The sequence below is a fragment of the Balaenoptera borealis genome, assembly GCF_965194805.1.
Source record: "Balaenoptera borealis genome assembly, chromosome: 16".
In the NCBI taxonomy this organism is placed as follows: Eukaryota; Metazoa; Chordata; class Mammalia; order Artiodactyla; family Balaenopteridae; genus Balaenoptera; species Balaenoptera borealis.
The window spans coordinates 23978794-23992830 of record NC_138872.1 but is presented as its reverse complement, the minus strand read 5'-3'; the positions used below and the strand labels follow the sequence as shown (position 1 = coordinate 23992830).

The following is a 14037-nucleotide window of genomic DNA, read 5'->3' as shown; positions in this document are numbered from 1 at the left end:
TTAGAACACTCTCTCACACCATACACAAAAATAAACTCAAAACAGCTTAAAGACTTAAATATAAGACATGACACCGTAAAACTCCTAAAAGAACATAGGCAAAACATTCTCTGACATAAATTGTACCAATGTTTTCTTAGGTCAGTCTCCCAAGAAAATAGAAATAAAAGCAAAAATAAACAAATGGGACCTAATCAAACTTACAAGCTTCTGTACAGCAAAGGAAACCATAAACAAAACGAAAAGACAACCTACAGACTCCGAGAAAATATTTGGAAATGATGCGACCGACAAGGGATTAATCTCTAAAATATACAAACAGCATATACAACCCAATCGAACAGCATATACAACCCAATCAAACAGCATATACAACCCAATCGAAAAATGGGCAAAAGACCTAAACAGACACTTCTTTAAAGAAGACATACAGGGACTTCCCTGGTGGCACAGTGGTTAAGAATCCGCCTACCAATGCAGGGGATACTGGTTCGAGCCCTGGTCCGGGAAGATCCCACATGCCGTGAAGCAACTAAGCCCATATGCCACAACTACTGAGCCTGTGCTCTAGAGCCCACGAGCCACAACTACTGAAGCCTGCACGCCTAGAGCCCGTGCTCCACAACAAGAGAAGCCACCGCAATGAGAAGCCCGCGCACTGCAACGAAGAGTAGCCCCTGCTTGCCACAACTAGAGAAAGCCCACATGCAGCAATGAAGACCCAATGCAGCCAAAAATAAAAATAGATACATTTATTTAAAAAAAAAAAAAAAAAAAGAAGACATATAGATGGCCAATAGGCACATGAAAAGATGCTCAACATTGCTAATTATTAGAGAAATGCACGGAATTCCCTGGTGGTCCAGTGGTTAGGACTCTGTGCTTCCACTGCAGGGGGCATGGGTTTGATCCCTGGTCGGGGAACTAAGATCCCGCATGCCACGCAGCACGGCCAAAAAATAAACTAAAAAATTAAAAATGATTAAAAATTAGAATTTAAAAAAAGACGTGATACACACACACATACATGCACATACAGTGGAATACTACTCAGCCATAAAAAGGAGTGAAATATTGCCATTTGCAGCAACATGGATGGACCTAGAGATTATCACACTAAGTCAGTCAGAAAGAGAAAGACAAATACCATATGATACCACTCATATGTGGAATCTAAAATATGATACAGGGATTTCCCTGGTGGCACAGTGGTTAAGACTCTGAGCTCCCAATGCAGGGGGCCTGGGTTTGATCCCTGGTCAGGGAACTAGATCCCACATGCATGCCGCAACTAAGAGTTCGCATGCCACAACTAAGGAGCCTGGTGGCCACAATTAAGGAGCCCGCGAGCTGCAACTAAGGAGCCCACCTGCCGCAACTAAGACCCAGCGCAACCAAATAAATAAAAAGTGAAATATTTTAAAATATGATACAAATGAACTTATGTACAAAACAGAAACAGACTCACAGACATAGAAAACAAATTTATGGTTAACAAAGGGGAAAGGGAATAGGGGAGGGATTAATTAGGAGTTTGGGATTAGCAGATACAAATTACTATACATAAAATAGATAAACAACAAGGTCCTACTGTGTAACACAGGGAACTATATTCAATATCCTGTAATAAACCATAATGGAAAATATGAGAAAGGTATATGTGTGTGTGTGTGTATATAAACTGTATTTATACATATATATAAACTGAATCACTTTGCTGTACACCGGAAACTAACACAACATTGTAAATTGACTATACTTCTTAAAAAGAATTTTTTTAAATTACATATAAAGAAAAAAACAGTACTTGTATAGTAGAGAAACCTGGTAGACTCTACCTTAACCAAGTGCTCAAAGTTAATATGACTGGTAAGAGGATAAATCAACATCATGTGCCTCTTGAACACACAGCATGGCTTCTGTGGTATTCTGCCAAAAATGCATAATTTGAATCTAATTATGAGGAAATATCAGGTAAACCCAAACTGAAGGGCATTCTACAAATGATCTGGCCTTTCATCTTAAAAAATGTCAATATCATGAAAGACATGAAGAACTCTGGAAGACAACTGAATGAAATGTGTGATCCAAGATTTTCTTTTGCTATAAAAGAGAGGACAATTTTGAATAAATTTTATAGATTGGGTAATAGTATTGTATTGATGTTAATTTCCTGATTTTGAGAATTGCACTGTGGTTATGTAAGAGAATGTCTTTGATTTTAGGGAACACTGAAGTATTCAGGGATAAAGGGCCATGAGGATGATGATGAGTGCAAAGTTGATGGGGCCATGGAGGCAAACTTGGGGCAGGGATTATTCACCACAGTTCTCAAACATTTCTGGAAAAAAAATAGAGAGAGAGAGAGAGAAAGAGGAGGAAGAGAGAAAATCTGAGTGAGAGAGAGAATGACACAGCAAATGTGGTAAAATGTCCATGTCTGAGGAATCTGGATGAAGGTAAAACAACAGCCCCTGTGACCCAGGCCCTGACCCCTGATCCCCAGTGACCTGAATCCCTGTAACTATTCTTGCAACTTTTCTCTAAGTCTGAACCAATGTCAAAAATAAAAACCCAGGTCAGATCAGGTCAGGTCAAGTTTTCCACTTCAGCTTGTTGCTCTTGTGTGGGTGCTAGGGAAACACTGGGTTTGGCCCTCTCTAGACAAAAGAGTGTGGGGCAAAAAGTACCCTGAATAGAGCTGCAGGGAGGCACCAAGGCTTCCACTGATGCCCTGTGAGCTTCTAGGCAAAGATAATAATGATAATATAACAGCTATCATAGTTTAGAGAACATTTAGTATGTGCCAGGCTTACTGCTTCAAACGTTACATGCATCTTCTTAAATATTCAATATCCTAGAATATTTAGTCTTATTATGAAGCCAAAGCACACAGAAGCTAAGCAACTGGCCCCAAGTCATATGATTAGCAAGTAGCAGGATGAAGATTTGACTCCAGAGGCCTAGCTCTAAAATCCACTCCTCTGGCCAATGGAGTCAGGTGTCTATCTCCCCACCCCCATTCTCCCTTGCCTCTCTAGATATGGACAGATATACCTTACGCTGGAGGATCGGGGACTTACCTGCACAGTAGGGGTTATTAGGGTTGAAGTTCAAGGCAAATTCATGGGAGACCTGAGGGCAAGAAAAAATAATGAGGTTCTTTCCCCATGACCACTTTTGTGCTAAGAAAAAGGGCATTATGGTATGTACCAAGCAACATACAGGAGGTATTTAGTCCTGAGCATTTGTTATATACATGCCTGTAAGGATACATCCCTGCAACTCCTCATAAAGCTGGGTGCCAAGCAGCAAGTTTACCACATCCCCCAAAATCAGGACTCTGAAACTAAAAACAGGAGTAGGGGAGGGGAAGAAAACACTCACCTGCCAGTCAGGGGGTACCTGGGCCCCAAATCCAAATGCTGGGAACAGCTTGTCCCTGTGGGAAGACAGTGAATGGGGGAAGAAGCAGTGAGAGGACCATGAGCCCAGAGGCTAAAGCATCTGCAGGGAGTGGGGACGGGCAAGAGACAAAGTTACTTACGAATCATAGTCCTGAACCACGCTGCCCACACTCCACAGTGCTGTCAGGTACTCGTTGACCCCTGTTGGGCTCAGGTAGTGCAGGGAATCAGGTGAGGAAGGGTCTCCATTGGAGCCCGTGAAGTCCACGCCCACCTGGGAGGAGGGGAGGAGGGGAGCTGAAGGCCACCTTGAGCCCCGGATCTGTTCTCTTGCCCCTGATGAAGCAACTTACAGTGAAGTTGATTTGACAGCCTCCCATCACATAGTCCAAGAATGAATATTCTGTTTCTACCTGTAGACGAAACCAGGGTCATAGCTGGAGTGAAGGGGTTGGGGTCATGGAGCTTAGAAGTTAGAGACTGGGTCACATGCCCTATTGTCTCACCTGACAAATCTTGACACAGATGGTTCCAGAGTTCTTGTAGCTTTTCTTTTTCTGCTGTTTCTCGAGGTGGATGCATTCAAACTCAGCCTGGTAAGGAAAGAAAAATTAGAGTAGGAAACTTCTAGAGCATTAGCCAGGATTGGAGCTGCCCTGCCCTCCCTCTCTTCCTGGAGCTGCAGCCCCTAGGCCCACCTCAATACCCCTGAGCCAGCACTCACTGGGACTGCTTGCAGCTGGGCCAAGCTGGTGTGGAAGGTACCAATGAGGTCATGTGAACCATCACTGTCATAATCTGAGCATCGCACCTAGGAGGGAAGGTGTGTGTATGTATATAAAGACCAGGAGGCAGGTGGCAGGTGAGAATAAATCCCTCCCCAGGCTCTCTGCCCCTGCTCAGTCCACTCAGGAGGCAAGCTCCTCACCTGGATGGGTGTGCTGGGGTCTCCCCCACAGAAATGTTGAAGGGGAACAGAGAAGCGCTTCCAAGTAGGGTTCAGGTTGTTCTTGATGACCTGAAGGTGGAGGGCAAGGCCTCTAGTGAGCTCTGCGTTGGCATGTGGGGAGCTGCCATTCTTCCTACCCATATGCAGACTCTTTAGCCCTGTGCTCCAAACCCTGGTAATCACAAGCCCCAGGAGATTCTCTCCTACCCCATCATACCCAATCCCAGGGGTCTCACACCTCAGATCTGTATGCCAGGTGCCATTTCCCATCACCCTGATGGAAAAACTCCAAGAACGGATCCGATTTTCCCAGGAAGTCCTGTCAATATCACAGAGACCACAGTTAAGACTCAGGCACCTGACAACCACTATGAAAGACCTTCCCACCCTTCCCCCTCCAACACACCATCCCTGTCCGCTTAATTTTTGAACCTCCAGGGCCTCCTTCCACACACACCTTCTTATCTAGGTTTCTGGCCTCCACCTCCATGGTCACTACACGACTATCCTTCAGCTCCTGAGCTGAGACCTAGGTAGAGGAAGAAGCAGGAGACTGTATCATCTCATGAATTCCTCATGGATATAAGTACACAACCACCCACAAACCCCAGGAGAGTTCCTCCTTACCGTGATGGTCCCTCGCCCAGCAGGTTTTCCAGGCTTCAGCATCAAGGGTAGAGTTAGTATCCGACTGGACACAACCTGGGGCAGAGCAGGGGTGGGTGGGGTACCAAGGTCTCAGACAAGGCTAGGTTCTGTTTGACCCCAACCTCCAAGTTCCAAGCAGTCTGGTTTATCTGACAGCGCTCTTACTTAACCTGTGTCTGAAGGATTCTAATCCCTGGCTCTGCATACCTGTCCTAGGGAACACTCAGCCCCTCCTAGGAAGTCATCATCCCCCAGCTCAGGTGTCTTGTTGTCTATGTCATAGATGCCAAATCGGAGCTTTTGGACTGTTTCAAAGTGGTACTCAAGCTGCAGAGTCTTGGAGAACTCAGGGCTCGAGCAGTTCCGTACTCGCTCAGTCCGGCCAAGCTGTGGGCAGAAGCCAATAAGCATCACATTCATGCACCTTCCAACCCAAAACAGTCCTAGCCTCCCTCCACAACTTTATCCCCCATAGTCCTTCTCACCTCAGCCCATTTGCCCCCTCCCACATCCTGTAAAAGGACGCAGAGTGGGTCAGACTTGGAGCTGATATCCTTGTCAATGAGGTGGTCACATGAAATGGACAGCTGAACCAAGGTCACGCAGTGGGCCATCTGGGGGGAAAAAGACCTGAATCAAGCACCTTCCTCACCCTTCCCTGACTGTAGGTCCCAACTTGTAAAGTCAGCTGGCTTCAACCAGGCAGGGCTGAGCCTGTGTCTACCCCCATGACACCCAAGGAAGAGAAGGCCCTATAGCTTCCATACTCCTCCAATCCCCCTGGGTAAGCTCAATGGGATGGGAGATGGTGGTTACAACCAACCCTGGTCCAAGAATATGACGGGAAGATGCAGAAAAAGTGTACTGGCCTCCATCAACAACTTTGACCCCAAACTAGTCCTCAGCCCAAAATTGGTCCCAATCCTAATAATGCTCCCCAGACCCAGACTCTAACCCTGATCTTCTCACAGACCAATGAATCTCACTCTGATGCCTTTACTGGCCCCAGACCAGACCCTAATCCAAGTTCCAAGCCCAATATTGCCCCAAATACAACCATGATCCAGATTCTGCTCCCCAAAGTCTCTTCCTCCAATGATTTCCCACTAACCCTGGGGCCCTACATCTTGAGGCAGTTATGATCCCCACACTGATTCTCCTAGCCTATAATCAGCTGTTCAGGTCCAACTCCTCACTATTTGCACTACCTAGTCCCAAGCCATCATCATCTCTCACCAGGCTTATTGCATTACCTTCTTTTAACAGGTCTCCCTTATCCTATGCCATCCTCACCTCTACTCCCTCATCCTCACACCAACAGGCTACTCTCAATACAGCAACCACGGTGATCCTGTTAAAACATAGGTCATGTCATACCTCTACCCAAACCCAATAATGATTTCCCATTGCTTAGAAAAAAATCCAAACTCTGCATTGGCCTACAAGGTTTTGAAAGATCTAGATCTCTCTAACTTGATCTCCTAACACCTTCTTGCTCACTCCATTCTGGCAACACAGGTCTGCTTGTCATTCCTCAAGTATGCTTGTTTCTACCTCAATGCCTAGAATTTTCTTCCCTCATATAACCCACACGGCTTGCTGTTCCCTCACATTCTCTCTAGGTCTCTATTCAAAATCATCTTCTCCAGTTTGAAGGAAAAGGTTCTCCTTTTCTGGACACTCTAAAATTTCAACCCTACTACCACTGATACATCACATACCCATTTCCTGTTTTTTCTCTTTAGCATTTATCACTGTCTAATATACTATATATATATTTATGTAATTTGTCTTCCCCACTAGAATGTAAACTCCATGAGGGAAGGGGTATCTGTCTGTTCTATTCACTGCTCTGTCTCAAGCACCTAATAAATATTTGCTGCATGAAATCCAAAAGGCCATCTCCAGCCTCTGCTCCCAGCTTAGCCATCTCCAAACTGACTGGCAATCAAACAGCACCAAGCTTCTCCAATTCATCCATTCCCTTTGCTAGAAACACTATCTTCTTGCATGGATCACCATGACTCCCATATAAACCCCACCTCCTAAGTCACCATAACAGTTGTCCTCAGACTCCTCACTAACCCTATGTGCCCCCGACCGATACGCCTGCAGACCATCTGTACCAAGAGTGCAGACGAGGTCAGATCTCTCACCCGGCTTCACTCAGTATTCCAGGTTTCCCAGCACTATACCCCAGGACGCCTCCAGCCTCAGCCTCCCCTAAACTGACCCTGAGTCAATCCCTCTCCCAACCCAGCCCAGTTAGTGCTATTCCCATCTTAGTGCCTCATGGTCTCTGTCTTGAATGCTGTTATCAACCAAAATTGGAATGATTCTTAGAGTTCAACTTGCTTCACATACTGTCCCCTCCATAGCACCTCAGTCTCTACTTGAATGCATCTAATGATGGAAAACCCACCACTCTTATAATCCAATCATCAGAAAGTCCTGCTCCATAAAGTCCTACCCAAACTAACCCAAGTCTGTTGAATTCTCACTTCTACACATTATTCCTATTTCTTCCCATCTAAAATTCGACAAGAAAGCCTTATTCCGTCTCCCTCTGAGAACCATCTGATACCTGGAAGCAGTGAACTGCAAGCTAAAATCTGGAGAAATAGCCCCAGTTCTTTTGAATATTGCCACTAGAATGTGGCTTTTAGACTTCTGACCAGCCTGATCACTGCTTTGGAGGTTCCCCAAGGACAGATCCAGAGCACAATACATACTCCTGAGGGAACAGAACCACAACTTCCCCCGTCATAATCCGACTCCATGCTTCTCACCTCACACATTCTCTCAGGCAGTGTTTGCAAAGTACAGAGACAAATAAAGAAGAATGATCATTTCACCATTACTCAGAACAGTAAAAAACCTGAGACCACTTAAAGGTCTATCAATTAGGTGGTGACTAAGTAAATTACGGTACTTAGTCAATGGCATGCCCAGTAGCGGGTAAATAAACAATTAAGGCACAAGTATATTGGTATCATATGAAAAAATAAAGTTGCAAAAAAATGGTAAGAAGAGTATAACCCCATTTTAAACTTCAATTGTATGTGTATATACAATAGATTTAAATACATATACAAAATAAATACACACAAAAAATGGAAGACGCACCAAATAAATGCAACTTTTAGGTACACCTCAGAGGAATGGAATAAAGGTGAGAATTTTACACACTCTTATACACTTCTGTATTGTTTCAATATTTTATACTGTTTGTTTTGTATTTTTTAAAGGGACTCATTAGCTTTTTGCCCTAATCCACACCTCATGTCCTCATGACAATTCATTCTAACCCCAAAGCCTCTATACCTTCACGTCAACAACTTCTACCTAACTTCAGGCCCCATTGTTTCTTGCCTCCTCCCTGGTTTTTCATCCTTACCAATGCCTTACCTAGTCATCCTTGACGCCAGCTTCCAGAAAATCTCTACTCTAACTAGAAGCCCTGTATAGCTGCTCATGGCCCTTAGGTTCAAAGCCTAACTCCCTAGCATGGCCACCTTGTGGCACAACTCCAGAAGGCCCATCTATAGAGAACTAAGTAATTGTCTAATACGATGACCCTGCATCTGTAATTCAACCTTCAAAGCCCTTCTTAGACTGTTCTACCTCCTGTTGTTCCACCATCCACCCAACTAGTCATCCAAAGCTATTTCTCGTTTCTCAAACACACACACACAACACACGCTGATACCTCTGACTTTTCTGCCTAGCAAATGCCTTGTCATCCATGGTTATGCTGTGACATTATTCTTATATGAAGTCTTGCCCACCTTCCCCAGGTTGGATTTATCTCTCCTCTGGATGACTGCAGTGTTTCTTCACCAGTTTTTCTGTATGTGGTGTGTGTGTGCACATGCACGTGCATATGCACGGACACACACACACACACACACACACACACTCACAGCGTTTATTAGCCAAACAGAAACCAGCTCATGCTGCTTCTCTGCTTAAAACTCTGGAATGGCTTCCCAAAACACTCAAAATAAAATCCAAAGTTCTTACCATGGTCTACAAAGCCCTGCAAGACCTGACCCTCACCTAACTAATCATCTAGTCATGCAAGTACGTTCCAGCCAGGTTTCATTTCTGATCCACATACACTCAACATCAATCTCATTCCCCATCTCAGGGGCTCTGCACTGTCTTCCCCCACATACACTCCAGAAAACAAATAAGCTGTATTAGAGTAGGAACTATGTCTGGTTCGCCTACCTCTACATGTACAATACCTACAACAGTACCTATCCTATAGTAGGTACTCAGTAAATATTTAGTGACTTAATGGTGAAACCACTACATCAGAATTTTTACTTTTGTCTGTCTACCCTCATAATCTTGGCTCCTTGGAACTAGGGCTAGGTATTATTTCTGTATCCCTAATACTAGTGCTTAGTTGGTACTCATAACCATTTACTGAATAAATGGTAAATGCGCTTCTGCTCAACTCAAACCTTCATGCCTTTTCCGTTTGAACTAATGTCCAGCAGTAATGCACAAGTTGTACTCTTCTACAACTAAGCTTTAAAATTTAAATGCAGGACTCCTAGAATTCAATGCTAAATGATAGTCAATTAAAAAATGGGCAAAAAACTGATCTGATACTTCATAAAGGAAAACATATGAATTGGAAATAAAGGAAGTGATCAATAGCACTAGTTATCAAGGAAATACAAATTAAAACCACAATGAGATACTACTACATACCCATCACAATGGCTAAAAGTAAAAAACTGACACCATCAAATGTTGGCAAGGATGTGGAATTCTCATACGTTGTTAGTGAAGGCACTAAGTGTACCATTTTGACGGTCTGGCAGCTTATTAGAAAACCGAACGTATACCTAGCCCGAGAGCAATTACACTCTAGATTTGTATCCAAAATAAATAAAAACATTATGTTCACAAAAAGATTTGTACATGAATGTTCATGGCAGCTTTATTCATAATAGCCAAAAATCTGAAACAGCCCAGTTGTCCATCAATATGAGAATGGATAAACAAACCATAATATGTTTGTATATGTAATAGAAAACTACTCAGCAAAAGAAGAAACAAACTATTAATATCTGCAACATGGATGAACCTGAAGCATAAAATGCATAGTTACACTTTATAAAGTTTTATGACAGGCAAAACTACTCTATGGTGAAAAAATTCAGAATAGTGGTTGTTCTTCCCCTGTTCCCCAGGGGAGGGGGAGGTATTAACTGCGAAGAGGCAGAAGAGAACTCTAGGGAGAATGTGAAAGTCCTTTACCTAGGTAGGAATGTGAGTCACAGGTGAATTTGTCATTTTCATCCAATGGTACACTTAAGGTATATACATCCTACTGCATGTAAATTTTATCAACCCCTTCCCCAAACCCATAAACAAACATTCAGCTCAGGATAAGGCATACTGAAATGTTTATGGGTGAAGTGTGCTGATGCTCGCAACTTCTTTGAAATGCACCAAAAATTAAAATGGTTTGCTGAATGGATAGATGTGGTAAAACAAATATAGGAAAATATAAACTGTAGAATCTAAATGGTGGATATACGGGAATTCACTGTATCATTTTTTCAACTTTTCTGTATGTTGAAAGTTTTCATAATAAAATGTTGGGGAAAAATTTAAGTGGAGGACTACAGGTTTATCCCTGATAAAGACTTTGTTGTGGGCCTTCCCTGGTGGTCCAGTGGTTAAGACTCCGAGCTTCCACTGCAGGGGGCACGGGTTTGATCCCTGATCCCACATACTGCGCAGCACGGCCAAAAAGAAAAAAAAAAGTTGTGACCTATGAGAGCATTAGCAGTAATTAACTGTGGTCGTAAGATTACAGGCAACAACTGGAGCTGCTACCCTTCCCCTCACTCCATAACTTCTGAAATATCCCAGAAAGAGATGCTTTTGGTAGGGGCCAAATATATGCAGAGGGTCAGGAGCTTCCTCCTGTGCTAGGCCTCTATGTCTGATAGACTATTCTTTTCTAGTCTGTTACCATTTCTACCACTTTCTCCACAGCTGGTCCTATTCTATCTTTTTTCAGTTTCTTCTCTGCCCAGACTAAAACCCCAACCAGAATGCTGTGGGCCCACATATGCCTCAGGAGCACATGGGGCTAGATTTCATTCTGAGAGGTCAGAGCTTCCTGGATAACTACAGTTTTGTTTTTTCACAAATCTGACTTTTACTTTCTCATCGGAATTAGTGACTCTTATAAGCAAATCTTTATAATGTGCAGTTTTCTATCCTTGGAGTCATATTCCCTTTAAATCATCTAATGCATGGGATTATTAATATCTCCTAAATCCTATTTGTCTCCTTTAAAATTTACCTCCAAACCTACCTGTTTGGAAATCTTCTGTAAGTAAAACTAGTTCATGTCACTCTTCTGTCCCCTATCCCTTTAACAGCTACATACTTTACACCAGCCTCATTTACCTTTCATCTAGTGTCATTAATCTCATGGGATTTTCAGCATCCTTTATAGGACTGGAGCTTTACAAAAGTTTATTAAATATTACATTTAAGTGACTCAATAAAAGGAGTCTCAGAAATTTTTTTCATTTATTTTTGTAAGAGAGATCTGGCTAATACTCGCCAGGTCTTTGTGCACTCTCTTCTGAATCAGTGTATCTTGCCTGGATGTCTGTAATAGTCTCCTTCTGGTCTCCCCATTTCCACTCTCAGTCCCTTCTGATCTCCTTTCTATGATGAAGTCAGAGATCTTCCCTGACTCCAAACCAACAAAACCCAGCTTCTCATAAACCTATCAAGATGTAACTTACTTGCTTATTATCTATTTCCCCTACCAGATTATATAAATTCAATAGGGGATGGACCAGATCTGTCTTATTTCCATTCCAGTGACTCATACATAGCAGGTGCTTTATAAATAACTGCTGAATTAATGCTAAAAGAAAGGAGTGATAATCCAAGGATTCTCAGAAATAACCCAAATCTAGCCCTGGCCTGCTGCAGAAGCCATCAAGAAGTGAGCTTTCCAGGAACATTCAATACAAAAGACTAGCTTGTTATCTCTGTTTGCACCCACAATCCACACCTTTCCATTTGGGAAACTGCAAATGGAAACAACTGAGTATTCAGCACCAACCTTTCCTGCTTTTGCTTTCTACCACTTGGAGTCTCATTCCCTTCACTAGCCCTTGTAGACGGCTTTCCTCTGCTTACCCCCATCGCCAGCCAACCTTAGTGCTTCCCAAGCCTCGTACCCTGGCAGGGCACTTTCTCCAGTATTCCTTAAAGAAGCTATACGCACTCTCATTTTTATAACTTAAAATTCACAAAATGTCAGAAATTAAAAGGAACTGAGTGATCATCTTATCCAAGTTCCTCAATTCAAGGCACAGAGGGAAGAAGTGATTTGGCTAAGGAGACATACATCGTTAAGTAAAATGAGGACCAGAACTCTTATTCTGACTCCCACCTAGTCTTAAGACTTTGGACTGTAGTTAACACTCTTCTCTACTGAAAGAACCTCCCTTCTTATATTTAATAGCAATCTGATATAGTGGGCAAGAGTATGAGTTCTGCAGTGAAGTAACCAGGCTCCAAGTACTGGCTTTACTCCTTTCTAGCCACAATGAGATACTATTACACACCCACCAGAATGATGTCCTATCTCTGTAATTTGGGCAAAATTTTTACTCAGGGGTAAAGTAGGGGATATTATCTATTTCTAAGGATTGACATAAATAATGTATGCAAGATGCTTAGTACAGAGTCTGATACTATTATTACCAGTAAGTGTTAGCTATTATTATCCTTCAAGCCTAGCTCTCATATGCTCCCCTTTTCATGATCTTTCCAGCACTCAACAACTTCTCATTCTGGACTGCTATACTCAAGCCACACCACAATTGTACCCTGTCAATGTTTCCAGCTCCTGTCAATGAAATAACAAGCTTCTTTAGAAAAGACGCTGCTTCAGTATCTCCTATGTCACACAGCACAGACCTAAGCACATAATGGGAATTCAAAACACCCGAGGGAGGCTTGCAGCAGAGTGCCGGAGCAGGCTTGTACAGTTTGCAAGAGAGAATTGTAAAGGAATTTCGTAAGCAGGTGGCCTTGTTAAGTTTTAAACAGAAATTGGGCGAATGCTAAAAATCAGGGCTTCCCTTCGCCCAGCTAGCCAGTTTACTAGCACACTACTGTTGATAGGGAATCTCACTCTCTGCCAATAGGCAGTAACTCACCCTTCATTTTCTTTGGCTTCCCCTCTCCTGCCTCGGGAGATTCTATCTTGGCTCTTCATAAATCCAAGAACAGATCTTTCCTCCTGGATCTAGCTGGATCCAATTCAGTGCCAACTGAGCTGAAACTCTTCAGTCCTTCACGCTCAGGAGTTTCACTGCCTTCCTCCATTCCCAAAAGCCTAACAAGGCAAGGCACCAGACTTCAACCCCATTTCCAGGCTGTGAGGAGGAACAGAGCACCCATCTGTACGGCAGGATCACTCATTCACAAACCAAAGCCACGCTCTCACTCCTGTTGCCTACCTTGGCACACTGGAGCAGCTGAGATGCTGAATCAAATCTTGAAAACCCATCAGGAAATTCTCCATAAGCTCCCAATGGGGAGAACACCACCCAACGGAGTACTCTTTTCTCATAAGATTGAAAAAGAGAAACTACGCCCATCACCACCACTCTTCTTTTCCCTCTCTGCCTCAAGGGACATGATGAAGGTAGACGAAGTATTTCTACCCCTGCCTCTCCCTCTATAACTCAGGAATTCCCCAAATTTAAATCAGCAGCCTCAAGGACAGTCCTCTTAGGTCACGAACTGAATCAAATATGCAAATCCTTACTACAAAATTACACATTCTTTATTCATACATCTGACTAAGAGCTACTAAAATTGTGTTTGTAAGCGAAAATCTTAAGCAATAATTTGATTTAGATCCATATAATACTACGAAGTCTGGCTGCCATGCAGCATTTGGCAATATTAGAAAGCTTAAAATGTGCATGTTCACACAAAAAGTGAAAAGTGGGAAAATAACGG

General features: G+C 43.1%; 1 protein-coding gene across 8 annotated transcripts in view; it reads right to left on the bottom strand.

The window, feature by feature from the left end:
• The window catches only part of CPNE1 (copine 1), a 37768-nt gene that overhangs the window by 3186 nt on the left and 20545 nt on the right, over positions 1 to 14037 (bottom strand). For all 8 annotated transcript variants that reach the window (XM_082359382.1, XM_082359381.1, XM_082359377.1 and 5 more), the window contains 12 exons: positions 5490 to 5618; positions 5212 to 5391; positions 4984 to 5058; positions 4814 to 4885; positions 4595 to 4675; positions 4336 to 4425; positions 4132 to 4218; positions 3914 to 4000; positions 3761 to 3820; positions 3548 to 3681; positions 3388 to 3442; positions 3084 to 3135 (listed from right to left, as the gene is read on the bottom strand). In XM_082359382.1, coding sequence (XP_082215508.1) covers positions 3084 to 3135; positions 3388 to 3442; positions 3548 to 3681; positions 3761 to 3820; positions 3914 to 4000; positions 4132 to 4218; positions 4336 to 4425; positions 4595 to 4675; positions 4814 to 4885; positions 4984 to 5058; positions 5212 to 5391; positions 5490 to 5618 — 1102 coding nt within the window. The remainder of the gene's footprint in view (positions 1 to 3083; positions 3136 to 3387; positions 3443 to 3547; positions 3682 to 3760; positions 3821 to 3913; positions 4001 to 4131; positions 4219 to 4335; positions 4426 to 4594; positions 4676 to 4813; positions 4886 to 4983; positions 5059 to 5211; positions 5392 to 5489; positions 5619 to 14037) is intronic.